The sequence below is a fragment of the Selaginella moellendorffii genome, unplaced genomic scaffold (assembly GCF_000143415.4).
Source record: "Selaginella moellendorffii unplaced genomic scaffold, v1.0 SELMOscaffold_146, whole genome shotgun sequence".
NCBI lineage: Eukaryota > Viridiplantae > Streptophyta > Lycopodiopsida > Selaginellales > Selaginellaceae > Selaginella > Selaginella moellendorffii.
In genome coordinates this window covers 158,195-174,934 of record NW_003314407.1, presented here as the reverse complement: position 1 = coordinate 174,934, position 16,740 = coordinate 158,195, and the positions used below count along the sequence as shown (strand labels likewise).

Sequence of the window (16,740 nt, the reverse complement as noted above, 5' to 3'; positions counted from 1 at the left end):
ATGTCTAGTAGCCCTTCTCATCCAGAAGAAAAGAGCGAAGACTTCTACGCAGGCATTGTGAAACAATGCGGAGAGTCGAAGAACATCGCCAGGGGGAGGTGGATTCACGCACAGATCAAGAGCAGTAGATTTGGAAGTAGCAGGTACCTTGCGAATCTGCTGGTGAAAATGTATAGCAGCTGCGGGAGCATCCGTGACGCTCAGATTGTGTTCGAGGGGATATGCAAGCCCAGCATCTGCTCGTGGAACACGATGGTCTCCGCGTATGCCCAGTGTGGGCATGTGGATCTCGCAAAGTCGCTGTTCGACACGATGCCGCACAGGGACGTGGTATCGTGGACGGCTCTTCTTCACGCCTTCGTCGGTAGCATCACCACCATGGCTCACCAAGTTCTTGACAGGATGCCGCAGCTCAACGTTGTGACTTGGACTACCATGATCCAGGCCTGTGTCGACCAGGGTCACCTTGGTCCTGCCAAGGATATCTTCACGAGGATGCCGGAGAGAAACGTTGTCTCCTGGAACACGATGGTTGCTGCGAACTTCCAGCTCGGAGACTTTGCTGGTGCCAAGAGCACTTTCAACAGAATGCCCAAGCACGACGTTGTATCATGGAATGCAGTGGTCTCGGCGCATGCTCACGGCCGAGAAGTTCTCGAGGCTAAGGCGTGCTTTGAGAGCATGCCTCAGCGAAGTGTGGTCTCCTGGAACACGATGGTGGCTGCCATGGCGCCTTTAGAAACAAATAGTGATACTGGAGAAGCGAAGAAGTTTTTCTGGAGAATGCCAAGCTGGGATGCTGCGTCCTGGAATGCGGCGTTGGCCGTGACCGCGGACAATGGAGACGTGGCAGGAGCTGCGCTTGTGTTCGAGAGCATGCCCGAGAGGAACGCCACGGCATGGGCGTCCATGATCTCGGTGTATGCTCATCACGGCCATCTCCAAGCTGCTAGACAGGTTTTCGAGCGGATGAAGCAGCAGGATCGTGGTGTGGCAACCGATACAGCCGCCTGGAACTCCATGGTGGCTGCTTACGCCAAGTCGGGCCATGCCAACGACGCGATCCTAGTCTTCCGAGCGATGCAAGTCGACGGTGTTGCTCCGGACGCTGCCACCTTCGTCATCCTCCTGACGGCTTGCTCGCACCAGGGCCTGCTCCAGCAATTCTGTCACTACTTCGTGGCGATGAGCAGCGACCATGGCTTGACGCCAGTGATGGATCACTACTCGAGCATGATCGACATTCTCGGGCGTGCGGGACTAGTGGAGAGAGCAGTGGAGCTCGCGGAAAGCATGCCTCTGCGCGGAGATGCTGCAAGCTGGGGAGCTTTGCTGGGGGGATGCTACATCCATTGCGACGTTGGAGGAGCAAAGTCGGCGGCACAGAAAGTGTGGAGCGTCAGTCCCGGAGATGTTGGAGCTTACTTGGTGCTGGCAAACGGGCTGAGCGAGAGCGTGTGCTTAACACTCACAACACACGGTGTTACACACTGATGAGAAAGGTGGTGGGCTAAGCTAAGCTGGGAACAGGCATCCGCCCATTCATTCCTCATCTGGTCATCTCCTGGCTATGGTGACGACACGTTGGACGCGAGTCGGATGCCAAAGGGAGAACGTTCTGGCGAAAGAGCAAAAGAGGAAAGAGGAAAGAGGAACTTGGAGGAGACTGCTGCCAGGCAATGGTGATCATGGTCGTCTCGGAGTGAGAGCTTCTCCCAGATCTTGGCGCAACAGTTCAATGGCGTTTATCGCTGGATCGATCTCAAGCAGGCCTTTGGCTGGGCTTGAGTTGGAGACCAAGAACTTGAGCTCTTCCTCCGCAAGGCAAAGACAAAGACGATCATCGCTGGTGGTGGTGGCTGGCAGCAAGGAAGGAAGCTCGGGAATCTTTGCTCCGCTGGTGGTGGTGGCGCGCAGTGTTTTGGGAGCGAAGCAATTCAACCAGCTGCGTGGAAAAGGAATTGCTCTTCACTCCCAGGTACTGTCGGTCTATAGCTTGCTTTGGATGAATCCACATTCTTCGTTTCCAGGTGATTACCGAGTTTTGCAAGTCCGTGGGCGCAGACAACAAGGTCCGGCAAGGCTTGATAAGAATCGCGAAGAAGAACGGAGAGAAGCTTGGATTCTTGGCGTGAAAGCTCCCCATCGCTCGCTCGCTCGCTCGATGGTCAATCCAAACAGAGGCAATGTTTTTGTCCACAGATGATAGATAGTTTTTTGTTATGTATCTTGTATGACTACAGCAAGGTTACTGTCAGCTTTGGAAGAGCAATGGAGGATTCGAGAAGAAGACGCGATTGCTCGGCGTGTTCGATCGTGCAGGGATCTGTCACAGGCCCATTTCCTCCACGCCGAGATCGTCCACAGCCCCCACCGCAGCAGCAGATACCTCGCCAATCTCCTCATCCACATGTATGGCCGCTGCGGCAGCGTGGGCGACGCGCTCGCCGCATTCCACCGCATCCAATCCCCCAATTCCTTCTCCTGGAATCTCATCATCACCGCGTGCCTCCACAATGCATGCCTGGACACAGCGAAGTCGCTCTTCGACTCCACGCCGCCCTCCAAGCGCGATCTCGTCGCCTCCAACGCGATGATCACGGCATACGGGCAGCAGGGCATGATCGAGCAAGCGCTTGCGGCATTTGGTAGCTACCACGTCCGGGATCTTGTCACCTGGAACGCAATGATCCAAGCATTTGCCCATTGCGGGCATTTGGATCAAGCAAAAGAATATTTCGAGAGAATGCCCGAGAGGGATTGTGTGTCGTGGAACACGATGATCCAAGCGTATGCCAACGACGGGTGTGTGGAAGAGGCCAACCGCTTGTTCCGGAGGATGCCGGAACCCAATCTCTTGACGTGGACATCCTTGCTTGTAGCATTTGCCCAGAATGGGAATGTGGCCGGGGCCGAGACCATCTTCTTCGCCCGGATGCCGGAGTGGGACGCGGTGGCGTGCAATGCGATGGTTGCGCTCTATGCCGACGCTGGATGCCTTGCGCGCGCGGCTGCCATGTTTGACAGTCTCAAGGAGCGGAGCATGGCATCATGGAATAGCATCGTCCAGGCGCACGCGCAGAACGGGGAGTACGAGGGTGCCAAGGAAATGTTTGATCGAATGCCTTGCCACGACATGGTGTCGTGGAACACACTCCTGGCAGCGGCCATCCACAGTGGTAGCATCGATCTCGTCGAGCGATTGTTTGATGCGCTTCCAGAGCCAGATGTTGTGTCTTGCAACATAGTGATTGTTACTTTTGCCGAACAAGGACTGATTGAAAAGGCTGAGCGTCTCTTCCGAAGAATGAGCGAGTGGAACATCGTGACTGTAAACGCTATGGTTGCCGCGTATGCCCAGTGTGGGCGCATGGAGCAAGCGAAAGAGCTGTGGAGCAAAATGCCTGAACAGAATGTTGTCTCCTGGAACGCTCTGGTGGCTGGCTATGGACAAAAGAGAAACGTTGAGGCTGCCAGAGTTCTGTTTGATTTACTTCCTGTCAAGAACGTTGTTTCGTGGAACGCCATGGTTACGGTTTATGTCCAAAACGGATACGCTGATTACGCCAAGGATCTCTTCTACAAGTCTCCCGAGCGCGATGCTACAACTTGGAACGTAACTCTCGCCGCAGATGCCCAGGCAGGAAATGTTCCTGCGGCGAAACTCATGTTCTTGACGCTGCCAGGGAGAGACACTGTATCCTACAACACAATGCTTGCAGCATATGCTCAGTTTGGGCACTACAGCGATGCGTTTGAGCTGCTTCACAGCATGGGGTTGGAGTCCGTGTTGCCAAACGACGTATCGTTTCTGATAATTCTCAATGCCTGCGCTCACAAGGGATTGCTGAGAGAGGCACGCTCCTACTTGGCTGCCATGGCCGACCATGGATTGAAGCCTTGCATCGAGCACTACTGCATCTTCATCGACGTGTTTGGGAAAGTGGGGCAACTCGAGAATGCGTCCGAGCTTGCGGGGTGCATGCCTTTTCAAGGGGATGGAGTGTCGTGGGGAAGCTTGGCTGGAGCTTGTGGACTCCATCGTAGCGTCAGGCACGGCGCCGGTGCTGCTAAGCTTGCCTGTGAGATGGCGCCCAAGAGTGCTGCGAGCTATGTGTCACTGGCAAACCTCTATGCAGCTTAATGAAGGTAACCACGTATAGATGCGGTTCTCTTCCTCATTTTGAATTTGCAACTTGCAACTAGCACCTTAGATCTTAATTCCAAATTATCTAAAAGAACATTGGTAGAAAGGTCTGATATACCTGGGGGATCTCATGAGTCTTAGTAGGAAAAGCTTGGGCATTTTTTGCAGCAGAACTTCATAGATCAACATTTTATTAAATAAAAAATTGTTATATGAAACAAAATCATTTCAAGCTCTATAGTGTTATAGGTCTATATCAGCATCTTGAATATGCTAAAATCCTATTTAATTCAATGCAATGGCAAAGATTCTATTTCATGGACAGTACAGTGTCAAATCCACGGGAAGAGTAAGGAAGTTTATAAACTTAGAACAAAAGAAGAAAAACAAATTAACCTGATCAAAGACAAAATCAACGAAACAAAAAGAAAGGGAAACCAGAACTGCAATTTGAAGTTCCTTCCAGTTAGAAGATTTAGTTGATCATCACAAGATTAGTAAGATATAATTTGAAATCTATTAAGCTTTCCAAAGTTTATTAAAACTTGTGAAAGTCTACACTTCAATTTTTTAAAACAAGCTTTATATTTGTTGGTACTTGAACAAAAAGATCAAATGGAGACAGGTTTTTTCAAAATCCAATGTAAACAATCCAATCCCAGGTGTTCTACATGGATGATGGCGATTGATGACAACAATGATCGAAAGATCTTATGCAACACCCCGAGTAAAGGAACAAAACAATGGAGTTCGATCAGGCCTAAGGAATGAATCAGGATGTGTCCTCGCCAGTGCCACTACCACTACCACCGCCACCACCACCACCATCGCTACTGCTGGCACGCCTCAGCTGCTCGATCGTCTCCATCACTTGCCTCATGCTGGGCCGCTGCTCCGGCGCCACCGACGTACAACTCAAAGCTAGCTGCAGCATTTGCACCAGGTCCTCCTCGATGTTGTGGTAGCGCATGAGCTCCAGATCAAACACCTCGGCCGTCCACTCCTCGCGCACCACCGACTGGACCCATCGCGGCAGATCAATCCCCTCGTCGGTAAGCGACGCCTGCGTCGGGGCTCGCCCAGTCAGCAGCTCCAGCAGCAGCACTCCATAGCTGTAAACGTCCGACTTTTGCGTCACCTTGCGCGTCTCCAGCACCTCGGGCGCCCGGTAGCCGAGCATCCGCGACGAGGTGGCGGCGGCGTTGGTGGTGAGGAGATGCGCGAGCCCGGCGTCCGACACACACGCCTCGAAGTCCTTGGCCAGCAGCACATTGGACGATTTGATGCTGCCATGAACGAACGTGCCGCCGTTTTGCTCGTGGATGTATGCCAGACCCTTCGCAGCGCCGTCGGCGATCCGGAGACGCGATGGCCAATCCAGGGGACTCCTCCCAGCTCCTCTGTTCCCTGCAAAGATCCCATTTTGTAGCTTGCTCACCACCTTTTCTCTTGGAAGAACTTTGGAAGAACTTAAGAGAACTTACCGTGGAGGAGAGCCGAGCAGCTCCCTCGCGGCATGTAGTCCGAGACGAGCAGCTTCTCGTCCTTGGAGTGGTAGTAAGCTCGGAGCGGCACCACATTCCGGTGGCGGAGACCTCCAATGAGTTGCATGTTGTGCTCGAACTGCGAGGGAGGCGCGGTCACGTCCTTGAGCCTCTTCACCGCCACAATGCTGCCATCCTCGAGCACTGCCTTGTACGTGGTTCCAATGCTGCCCTTGCCAAGAACCTCGGCCGACGCTCGCAGCAAGTCCTCGAGATCAAACGAGCCCCTCCTGGCCGGGTCCAAGAACACGAGCTTGCTGCCCACCAGCTGATCGCCCTGGAGGGAGCTGGACAGATCCTCCTCCTTGGACGTGGAATCGCCCGCGTGATCTCGTCCTGATCCGCCAGCCGCCACCGTCCCGGCGCTGGGCTTGAAGCTGGGTTGAGCTCGAGCTCTCACTGTCACATGCCTGTTTCCTCCTCCAGTGGCTCGTCTTTGCCGACGGGATCTCGCGACGAGCAAGCAGCAGAGGAGGGCGGCGACCACGGCCGCAGCGATGCTTCCCAGCACAATTCCAGCGATGGCGCCCGAGCTGAGGCCTCTGGAGCGTCTTCTTCTTCCCGGGGGCGGGATGGCCGGGGCGATGGCCGGAGGGGCAGCGGTGATGGGGCAGGGATTGTTGGTGAGTGGAGGGCCGCAGATGAGAACGTTGCCATCGAAGGCGGCCGAGGAGAATCCCTGGAGGCTCCGTGGCACTGGGCCGGAGAGATTGTTGTTGGCGACGCTGAATCTCACCAGCCTGGGGAGGGAGAGCTCCGGCGCCAGGCCCCCGGACAGCGTGTTGTTCTCGAGGTTGAGCGTGGTGAGGCGAGTGAGGTTGTCGATGGAGGTGGGAATGCTGCCATTGAGCGCGTTGTAGGCGAGATTGATGTGGAGGAGCTGCGGCCACAGGCTGAAATCCGGGGGGAGCCGGCCGGAGAAGCGATTGTCCTGGAGATAGAGCGCGCGGAGCTGGGAACAGTTGCGGAGATCCGGGAAGGGACCGCCCAGCCGGTTGGAGCGGAGGCTGAGAACCCGCAAGCTCGTCAGCGAGGAGAGGCTCCCGGGAGGGACGCTTCCAGCGAGACCCACCCCGGGCAGTCGAATCCTGGTGATTCCAGTGGAGGAGCACTCGATCCCGCGCCAATCGCAGGGACCCGCGCCAGCGCTCCTGTTCCAGCCCAGCCGCCGGTTGCTGCTCGCGCTCCCAACTGCATTGTAAAAATCTAGCAGCGCATCTCTGTCCTGGGATAAATCTCCTAGGCTCGCCACCACCGCCGCCACCAGCAGCAAGACCACCACCACTTCCACCTCCTCCTTTTTCTTCCTCATTGCATAGCTATACCTCTCCCTCCACTGTTGGATTCCTCCTTTACCCAGTCAAATCGATCCCATCCAGGTATCCATAGCCGCGAGACCCGGTGTGCTTGCGTTGCGCCCACAAGTAGTGGAATGCGCGTTGGGCTGGTCAACGGTCGCCGGCCGCCCGGTCAACCATCTACAGCCCTCGCCCGTCCCCCTCACCGGCATTGCCTTAAACGCGCCACACTTGGCAGCCCACAAGGAAGGGAGGGAGAAAAGAGTGAGTTGCGTATAACAAAGAGCAAGGAGCGAAGAAGTAGTAAGCTTCACTTGTCCCAAAGCTCAAGCAAAGTTGCTCCTCTCACCCCCCCGCCAGCGAGAGTGCGCTTGATGATTCGCTTTTTTCTCGTTGCTTGCTACCTGGACGAGCAGTGCAAGCCAAGCCATGCCAAAAATCTCCAAAACTCCATCGCCATCCACACTGTACACCCCGTTCTAGACTGCCCCGGCCAACTTTGTTTCTGTTCTTCGTCCATCCACTCCACTCCACTCCACTCCACTCCAAGTCACGCACTGTTCTTGGCTCTGAAAAACCGCGAGAAGCTCGATCGTCTGGCTTTCGTGGCCGGGGAGCTCGAGCCGGCACCCCCTCGCTGCATCATCAGCGGGCTCGAAGGTGGGAAGCCAGCGTCCTGTTCCTCGTCATGATCCTGGCGTAGCGTCGGAATGTAGGACTCGTTCACTGGTGTTGCAATGGTCACGTCGCGAGAGACCATTTCCTCCTCGGGGTCGCTCTCCGAGAAGTTTCGCAAGACTGAGAGCATCGAGTTGGCCCTCGACGACCCAACTATGGAGTCAGCGTTCGTGCTCGTGTTCGTGTTCGCCTCCCGGCGGGGTGACGACGACAGGACTTTGAGTTGCTTGCCAAGAGCGAGGATGGTTTTCTGGCACTCGGCTAGCTTCGCTTCGGCCTCGGCGATCTCTTCCCCCTGCAGCACGAAAGCCAGGCACGGGCGTTTCTCGATTTGACAATCCTGTTAAAATATTCATAGGAACGAACCTTTCGTGTCCGCCTGTCGTCCTCGGCTTCCTCCGCTTGCACCGCACTCTCCTGCTGCTCTTTCCTGCAACTGCAAACCATCAGTTTCCCGAATCGTACTGACACACCTTTGTCGTATCAAAAGAGAAAGATAGAAAAAAAAGAGAGAGAGAAAGAAACTCACCTCCTTGCTTTGTCTTCTTCATGGTGCTTGTATTCTTCTTCGAGCTCCTTCTCTAGCCGTGACACCGCATCTTGCATTAATGAACCGCTGGATCGAACCTGAGATTCCACTTCAGTGACAACCATGGCCTCCTCCTTGGTCCCGTCCGGTACTGAAAGAGAGAGCTTTGTTTGTAGCTCCTGAATGAGATGCTGTGCCTCCTGGAGCTGAGCTTTGGATGCTTCAAGCTCTTGATTCCCCGCATCTAGGCCCTGCTGCAGCTGGACCTTGTCGCTTCTCAGCTGGAGCACCTCGCCTTCCATAGCTGTCAGGCGACTAAGCTCGGACTTCATGTGGCTCTCGAGAGCATTCTTCTCAATGCGGACCAGTTCAAGCTCCAGCTTGTCATCGCCATTGCACGTCTGGGTCTCGCAGTCGAGGACTTCAACCGCACTGGACCTGTGCTTCTTGCTGCTAACTGCGGACGATATAATCTCCAACGCTCCAAGGAGCTCGCTGACAAACTCTTGCAACGATGGTGCCGGTTCCACACTCGGCTGTGGACTCATTTTCTGGAGCCTGGCTTCCAGTCCACCATCTATGATCATTTCCGCATTATCCCCAGGCGATAGAAGACCGAGGGACCCCGCAAGAGATTCCACCACCTTGCTTATCGAGAGTTGGAGCTCCGTCACTCCACCGTCTTGAATAACCTGTGGCTTGAGCGCTCCTTCTGCCTTCTCGAAATCCTGTTCCAGCTTCCTTGCCGCGGGGACTTCCCTGATTGTTACTTCATCATCCCCGATGGCAAGAGAAGCTTTCTCGCTCGTTAACTCGGATGCCAGTTTCTCCATGTCCGTGAAGTCATCCATGATGCCGCCAAAGGTTGATGGAGAGCTGATGGCTTCGCTCGTCATGCTGTTTGGTGATGGTTTGTCCTTCCTGAACTGTGACAATTCCGCAATCAGTGCAGAAGCCCAAGCATCCGCACGACTAACTTCATCGTCCGCAGTGCCGTTCTCCGAGACCGTTACCACACTAGGCGAGCAGTCCGCGTCGATGCCATTGACTTTCGGCTTGGACAGTCCATGCGTTCGTGAAACGCTGTCGAAGTACGCTTCCATGGCTGACAGTTTGGTTGCCGTCTTGGCGCATATAAGCCGAGAGGAGTGAAGCTCGCCATTCCGCTGAGCCAGTGCCTCCTTGAGCATCTTCGTCTCCTCCTCCATGGACAGCAACCTCTCAAGAAGCAGCTCGATCTCCCGGCTACCATTCTGATGCAGCTTAGTTTCTGTGGAGCTCCTAGTACCCCTTCTCTTGCTTTCGCCACCCCCGTCTAGGCTCTCCACCTCCATCTTCATCTGCGCTAGAGCATTGGGACCAGGGAGCTTCCTCCTGACCAGAATCCGCAACTTCTGGCACTCGGCCTCCAGTTTGTTCATCACCTTTGTGTCCTCCGCGTGCTGCCTGTTGAGAGCTTCGATGTCTCGCTTGCTGTAGTCTCGCTCCTCGTTTCGTATCTGTATCTGCTTGTTGAGGACATGCACCTCGTACTTGAGCGCTCCCTTCTCCTTCTCAACCGACTCCATGCGGTGCTGCAGCAGTTTGATCTCCGCCTCGGCTCGGGACTTGGCATCTGTCACCTCCCCGATTGTTCTAGCATGCTCCTGGAGCGTCATCGCCATCACCTTGTTCTCTGCCCCCGCCTCTAGCAGCTGTCGCCCAACGTCTGCCAACTTGGCCTCATACTCGGCTCGGATTTTGTCCACCTCCTTGTTTTTCTTGTGCAGCAGCTCTTGTCGTTTTTGCTCTTGATCTTCTCTGACAAGTCGCACTTGGCGCGTGCAGTCCTTGAGCGCTGCATCTAAGTGCGAGAGACGCTCCTGCTGTGCGGCTTTTTCTTTCTGGACGAGCTCCAGCTGCCTTCTCATGGACTCCGTCTCGGCCTCCGCCTTCTCCCATCCTGCATTGAAATCGAAATAAAGATGGAATTTTCAGAAAGAATTCGCCAAAGATGGACATAAAGAAGACGCTACCTGCGACAGCTTCTTCGGCGACTTTAGCATGCTGCTTCACTTCGGCCTCCTTCACCTTGAGAGCCAACTCCGATGGTGCTTGCGTCCATGCCTCGGAGATCCTCGCATGATCACCCTGTGCAAGAGAGTGCGCAAGAGAATTGAGAAAAAAAGAGTGTCCTTTTGCTCGCTCGTGATGACTCACATTATTTGGACTCGGTGGGAGGTGCGAGGTGCTGCTGATCACCGCGTCTCCATTTCTATCCGAGTACCGTTTCTTCCACGTCCATGCCATCTTCCTCGATCAGTAGCAAGCAAGCAAGCAAGTCGAGCAGCCCGAGTGCGACTATCCCTGTTTACACACCACGCAAGAGCCAGGGATGAACAAAAGCCTTGCAAGACCAATTCTCACTCAACTGGAGCTGAGCCACGCGAGTGCTCGTTCCTTGCCATCCCACAATTGTGGACGATCAGTTGGCCTGGCATCACGTTGCAAGCGCTGCGAAAGAATCATTTGAAGAGAGTGAGAATGAGTAGCAGGCAGACTGCAATGGCTCACCAAATGGCTGCGCCTAGGGCCGCAGCGCATCCATCGCCGTGCGTGCGTGCGTGCTCCTTCCTCCTCGAGCGACGAGAAGAGCAACAGCGAGTTAGGTGCCTGGCATCAGCACGCACTGAGATGTGCTTTTGTTGGTGCAGCGCTTTGCTCTGAAGCTGGCAGCCCCCACAAGGAAGAAAGGCGAAGAGGAGGCTGGAAACTTTGCGTCGATCATTCGGGTCACACCGCGACTGAGCTGTCCAACATTAGGAAAGGGAGAAAAGTTAGTAGCAACATCGCTGTCCCTCCACAAAAACAATGGCTCACCCCCATTTTCTACGTTGGAGCTTGTCCTTCCTGGGTACCATTTCGCGATCCCGTTCCGAGGCCCGCCAGCCCAGCCGGCCCCACGTTGTTGGAGCGTCAGTGTCGGAAAGCTTTGATCCATCTCTTCTTCCGCTCTCTCTTGCTCTCTCTCTCTCTCTCTCTCGCTTTGTTGGAGAGAGAAGATAGATAGATAGGTAGCATGGTGGTGTCGTTCGTGGGCCATCCAGCTCTTTGCATTGCAACCGTCGGTGAAAATCCATTCTTTTGCCGTCCTCCCTCCTCATTCATTCATGTCATCCATCGTGGAGGAATTGGTTGGCAGCGGCAGCAACGCGCCAGTGTCGACAAGACTCGCTCTTCCAAGCAAGGCCCCACAACACCACAGAGAGCATTCAAGGCAAGGCCCCCTTCCTTGCCTCTGCCAAATCTCCAGCTGCTTGGGGATGGAGTCCTCAAGATCTTGTGCTCCAAACCAATGCCCCTCCAATGCTGCTCCTGGGTGGAAGAATGTAAAACAAGACCTCGCTCCCATTTCTTGCTCTGCAAGAAAGAGCAAAATGTGTTTTTGATCCAAGAACTCCACTCCACGCACCTCAAGGTAATCGCCCATGACTCGTCTCATTGGATGAGCGACGTGAGCGCCTCCCTCATTCGATGCGTATTCCATTTGCAGGTTCCTGCATTTTTAGGGCTCTTGGACTGAGATCTTCGAACTTGAATCCCATCGCCCGTGACTGCCTTGTGTTGCTCAGAGCTCCCGGATCTCGAGGACGCGAGAGAGCAAGGTGGAGACGCTACCAGGCGGTGTTCGCCGTTCGAGCGACGCTAGACTGGGCGGCAAGTTATCAGTCACGCTCTCGCCAAGCTTGTCACGGAGGTGGACTGCTACACGAGAACGTAGTCAGCGAGGTCGAGCAACCTTCGAAGCTCATCGTAAGTGAGGAGGGCGAGACTCTCAAGGCAATGGAGTGCATCCACAAGCGTGGGGTTCCCATCCGCGACATGGACTCGTCCAAGCTTGTCAGCCAAGTTGACGAGGCCGGGAAGCTGCGTGTTAAGCTGGTTGGCCGCCTTGGCGGTGGCATGATCACACCGGTTTAGCAAGCAAGAGTGGCCCGGAGTGAAGATCATCAAGCCCACATTTGTTGGATCGCCCAATGCAAATCCCCTCGATCTATCCATCGCAAGATACCCTGAATGCTACACAAGCACCATGGGGCTCGGTCTCCACCACCCCATCCAGCGGAGGAGGCATTTGCGTGGTCGCGGCTTGTGCGGCGCTGCACCGCCTCGCAATCCCTGGCGGAGGGCAAGCGTCTCCATAAGCAGATCGCCGCTGCAGGCATGGATCGCGAGACGGTGCTTGGGAATCTCCTGGTGGACATGTATGGGAAGTGTGGCTGCATCGACTCCGCTCTACAAGTGTTCCAGCGGATCCACTGCAGGAACGTCTACTCGTGGTCGATCTTGATCGCAGCATATGCCCGCAATGGGCATTACCACCAGTCGATCCAGCTCTTCCGGAGAATGCACCACGATGGAGTGCGCCCAAACGAGTTTACCCTCAGCATCGTTCTACACGCGTGCTCCAGCGCTGGCAGCATTGCTGACGGAAGATTAATTCACGCCGCAATGGATCCTAGCCACGTACTCTTCGAGTACGTAGGAAATGCGCTTGTCGTTCTTTATGGAAAAGGTGGCGATGTTGGAAGCGCCGAAAGAGTGTTCTTGGAAATGCAGCACAGAGATCCTGCGTCATGGACAGCTATGGTTGCAGCATATGCCCAAAACGGGCATTACAGGAAGGCTGTTGATGTCGTCCAGAAAATGCTGCTAGGGCGGGCTTTCCTCGACAGCCGCGCGTTTGTTGTGATCATTGATGCTTGTGCAGTGGCCGAAGACATCGACCAAGGGAAAGAGATTCACGAGCTAGCTGCTCTATCCAAGTTTGAGGAGCTCGTTGCAGTTGCCAACGCACTTATCAACATGTATGGCAAATGCGGCTGTCTGAACGAAGCAAGAGAGGTTTTCGATCGAATGCCCTCCAGGGACGTGGTTACCTGGACCACGATGATCGTTATTTACGTCCAAAACGGTGAGCCAATGCTGGCTCTGGATGTCTTCCAGCAAATGGAGCTCGAGCCAGACCAGGTAACTTATGTTGCGGTGCTGGAGGCTTGTGGAAGCGTAGGAGCACTTGTTTGGGGGCGAGAAATCCATGCCAGACTCACATCAGCCCTCGACGAAAGCTCGTCCAACAACAGGGTGTTTACAGCTCTTGTGAAAATGTATGGACAGCTTGGCTGTGTGGACGAGGCCGAGATCATCTTTGGCCGCATGAAATGTCTAGACGTAGTTTCCTTGTCCGCCATGGTAGGAGTTTATGCTCAAGGCAGTGACAGCATCCGAGCTTTAAACCTCCTGAGAAGAATGCTGCAGCAAGGATTCAAGCCCAACGCGATCACGTCTATCAGTGTTTTCTCGGCGTGCAGTCAATCTGGTTTTCTACACGAAGCGTTGCTCTTCTACAGCTCGATGGAACACGACTATGGGATACAACCCACCGAAAAGCATGTCGTGTGCATGGTGGACATATTCGCCAAGCTTGGATGGCTGGAGCAAGCCGAAGCACTGAGCAAGGAGCTGCTGTCTTGGGAGTCTCGTGTGATTGCCAGCAGCATCCTACTTGCAGCATGCCAAGTTCATGGGGATGCCGACACGGGCCTGCAAGTTGCAAGGCTCGTTCTCGAGTGGGACTCCGATAGTGCTGCTCACTATGTTGGTTTTTCGAACATGTGTTTTGGATGTGGCCTAGCTGCGAAACATGTGAAGAGTGTGCTTTTCGAGGCTGTGAGTGCATGGGAAGAAGTGGATTAAGCGGCAAGAGTCGATTGACCTCTACCCAAGGTTCGTTGTTTTACTTTGCTTTCTAAATTGTGCTTACTTCTTTCTTTCATTTTTACTGCTCGATTTAAAATGAAGGTGGCGAGCATTCGCGCACTCCTTTGGTGACTGTTGGCTTTTGGTCTTTTGGCGATCGAAGATTGAAGATCAATGGACAACTCACTCTGTATATATGATCTTCAAATCTTTGCGGTCCACAGGTTCTTTTCGAATGGCTTCGGCGTCCTATCCATGCTTCATTCAACACTTTGCTTGACGCGGTGGACAAGCTGAGGTCCATGGACGTCATGGAAGAAGGCAGCGAGCTGCCAACCATCGTTATTGTTGGTGATATCCAGTGGGAAGTCGAGTCCCTTGCCGGCTTAAGTTTGCCGGATGGAGAGGGAATCGTGACACGATCTCCTTTGGTGATCAGGCTCCAGAAAGCGGACAACGAGTCGGAGGAGGAAGTTGTGGAGATGATTGTGAGTATACTGGAAAGTGGAGCTATCTCGGACGAGATACTCACTGACAAACTCGAAAAGGCTCTGCTGGAAGATCTAGAAGATGAGGCAGGACTCAAGGTGGATGGGAGAGGATCCAGCTGACTAGTTGACACAGAGCCTGGACAACTTGCACAAGTGTGCCGCGGTGGTGGCACAAGTTAACAGCAGCGGTCGCAAGCTGTTCCTCTCGAGTTCCATCTATCGATGGTATGTAAGTTTGTTTTGTTTGTTATGCCTCGTTCCTTTGTCTTCTGCCAGGTTGGTTTTAGCGTGTTTGTCGATGCTGCGTGCTTCGTGTCCACATTTGGAGCGAGCGGTGCTGCTTCGTTTCTGCCGGAACAACAGTGATCACTTTGGCACCATTTGTTTCAAAGCCTTTATGATCGTTGCGAAGGAAGTCCGGGGTAAGGAGAGCGATCAATAATGGGGGAGGAGGTGCCTCACTTGATGGTCGTTCCTTACTCGGCTCAAGGGCATATGATCCCGGCTTTAGTGCTCGCGAGCAGGCTAGCCGGCCTTGATTTCGAGGTAAGCTACGTTTGTCACGAGTTCAGGCTTGAGCAAGTGAAGAGAGAGGCCAAAGCACGAGCGTGCAACCCACACATCAAGTTCCAGACGCTCAAAAAAAACTTCCCACCCAAAGAGCAGCAGGAATCGAGCTCGGGGCACGACTCGATGCAGGTCATTCTCTGGTCCTTTAGATTCCATCCCGAAGATGGAGTAGAACTGAAGGAGCTCATCAGTGCTGCCAATCCTCCGATAAGCTGCATCATTACGGACAACTTGCTCGCTTCCTGGGCCCAAGACGTAGCGGACGAGCTCAACATTCCCAGGATTATCTTCTACCCATCGCCGGGAATGGCACTGGCCTTTCATTTCTATCTCAAGAGCATGCTACACGAAAACAAGCTTCCTGTGCGAGCTCAAGAGCTGGTGCGAATACCCGGGATAGATTCGGCTGGACTCTCGCCACTTTCGAGCGACCAAGTTAGCAGCCCAGTCATAGAGACAATCCCCGATGTGATGCGGTATTTCTACGTGACAAATGCTCTTCGAGCTCACGAGGCAGCTGGAGTGATGTGCAACACGTTTGCTGCGATCGAGGAGGAGGCATGCATCGCTCTGAGCGAGAATGCGATGATAAATCCCAACAAGGTTCCTTTCGTGGATATCGGGCCTTTGCTTCCAGACCCCTACTTCGCGGACGACGATGCTTGTGAACACTGTGACAAAGTCGAGTGCTTGGCATGGCTGGACGAGCAGCCCACCGCGTCCGTCGTGTACATCTCGTTTGGAAGCTTCGCTCGCGCTAACCGGGAACAGATCGAAGAGCTTGCGTTTGGATTGGAAGCAAGCGAGAAGAGATTTCTGTGGGTTCTGCACAATGGTGCCGAGGAGTTTCTCCCGGAGGGATTTTTGGAACGGGCGACGACGAACAAGACAGGAATGGTGGTGAAGAAATGGGCACCACAGCTCTTGGTTCTGTCGCACAGGGCTGTGGGTGGTTTTATGACCCACTGCGGATGGAACTCGACGATGGAGAGCTTAAGCCGGGGCGTTCCGATTATCACGATGCCGTTTTACGGAGAGCAGCGAGGGAACGCACGGATCATTGTGGAGCACTTGGGGATTGGAGTGGGACTAGCGAAAGATGGTGAAGATGGTTTAATCCCGAGGATTGCTTTCGAGCGAGCTTTTCGCGCTGTGATTGACGAGGGCGAGCTTGTGAGGAGCAAGGCTGCCCAGGTGAAAGAGACCGCTCGCGCTGCTTTCAAAGAATCGCCTCGGAAGATCAAAGGCTTCGTCCACAAAGTCCTCCACTCGCGCCATCCTAGTTAAAATTTCAAATTCTTCTATGTTCTTCATTAAATAATCTCTCTAATAATTTCACGTAGAAAAATGTACACCTCTGTCCAAAGCGAAAGCTGAATTTAAGGATCGCTTCGCTCACACGTTGGGTGGGGGGACGAAGAAGAAGAGCGAGTCCCATAGTGCTTGACAGAATCGCTTCCATACAGGCACCTGCATTTGCTCTGCGAGAAGGGTGGCGATCGTGCATTGCTGTGAAACCATAGAGAATTTGATAGATGGGTGGGTGTGGCTGGATCCAAAAAGCCGATGTTGCAATGGTTTTGCTACATTCCCCCAATTAAATCTGGACCAACAGAGTTAATAAAGGAAGACAAAGATTGTGTGCGAGAACATCTTTATAACCTTGTACTTGTTCCCGTCGCTTGATCTCCTCTTTTGACGAAGAGCTCTTCTTCTGAGCGCAAGCCCTTGATTTAAGAGACGT

At 53.9% G+C, this 16,740-nt stretch overlaps 6 protein-coding genes across 7 annotated transcripts; 4 read left to right on the top strand and 2 right to left on the bottom strand.

Moving 5' to 3' along the window:
- The first annotated feature begins 168 nt into the window (after positions 1-168).
- On the top strand, positions 169-1,494 carry LOC9652097 (pentatricopeptide repeat-containing protein At4g02750). The gene has a single exon (XM_024666674.1). The coding sequence runs from the start codon at positions 169-171 to the stop codon at positions 1,492-1,494; it is 1,326 nt and encodes a 441-aa protein (XP_024522442.1).
- Positions 1,495-1,496: 2 nt separating this feature from the next.
- Positions 1,497-4,262, top strand: LOC112343352 (pentatricopeptide repeat-containing protein At4g02750-like). Its single transcript, XM_024666656.1, has 2 exons — positions 1,497-1,978; positions 2,031-4,262. Exon 2 carries the CDS (start codon positions 2,234-2,236, stop codon positions 4,142-4,144), a length of 1,911 nt encoding a protein of 636 aa, XP_024522424.1. The 5' UTR covers positions 1,497-1,978; positions 2,031-2,233; the 3' UTR covers positions 4,145-4,262.
- A 494-nt stretch (positions 4,263-4,756) lies between these two features.
- On the bottom strand, positions 4,757-7,126 carry LOC9652096 (probable inactive receptor kinase At2g26730). Its single transcript, XM_024666655.1, has 2 exons — positions 5,632-7,126; positions 4,757-5,554 (listed from the first exon to the last, which is right to left on the bottom strand). Exons 1-2 carry the CDS (start codon positions 7,001-7,003, stop codon positions 4,920-4,922), a joined length of 2,007 nt encoding a protein of 668 aa, XP_024522423.1. The 5' UTR covers positions 7,004-7,126; the 3' UTR covers positions 4,757-4,919.
- A 118-nt stretch (positions 7,127-7,244) lies between these two features.
- LOC9652123 (filament-like plant protein 4) lies at positions 7,245-11,167 on the bottom strand. Of its 2 annotated transcripts, none has more exons than XM_024666650.1 (8): positions 11,056-11,167; positions 10,750-10,984; positions 10,608-10,689; positions 10,396-10,542; positions 10,212-10,326; positions 8,197-10,138; positions 8,034-8,103; positions 7,245-7,962 (listed from the first exon to the last, which is right to left on the bottom strand). In XM_024666650.1, the coding sequence occupies exons 4-8, from the start codon at positions 10,483-10,485 to the stop codon at positions 7,540-7,542; spliced, it is 2,640 nt and encodes an 879-aa protein (XP_024522418.1). In that variant the 5' UTR covers positions 10,486-10,542; positions 10,608-10,689; positions 10,750-10,984; positions 11,056-11,167; the 3' UTR covers positions 7,245-7,539. The 2 variants fall into 2 exon arrangements, with proteins under 2 accessions (XP_024522418.1, XP_024522420.1); XM_024666652.1 differs by having other exon boundaries at positions 8,034-8,097.
- A 1,069-nt stretch (positions 11,168-12,236) lies between these two features.
- On the top strand, positions 12,237-14,171 carry LOC112343353 (pentatricopeptide repeat-containing protein At2g03380, mitochondrial-like). Its single transcript, XM_024666657.1, has 2 exons — positions 12,237-13,962; positions 14,038-14,171. Exon 1 carries the CDS (start codon positions 12,253-12,255, stop codon positions 13,930-13,932), a length of 1,680 nt encoding a protein of 559 aa, XP_024522425.1. The 5' UTR covers positions 12,237-12,252; the 3' UTR covers positions 13,933-13,962; positions 14,038-14,171.
- Positions 14,172-14,270: 99 nt separating this feature from the next.
- Positions 14,271-16,348, top strand: LOC9652122 (UDP-glycosyltransferase 13). The gene has a single exon (XM_002992959.2). The coding sequence runs from the start codon at positions 14,868-14,870 to the stop codon at positions 16,281-16,283; it is 1,416 nt and encodes a 471-aa protein (XP_002993005.2). The 5' UTR covers positions 14,271-14,867; the 3' UTR covers positions 16,284-16,348.
- The last annotated feature ends 392 nt before the right edge of the window (positions 16,349-16,740 follow it).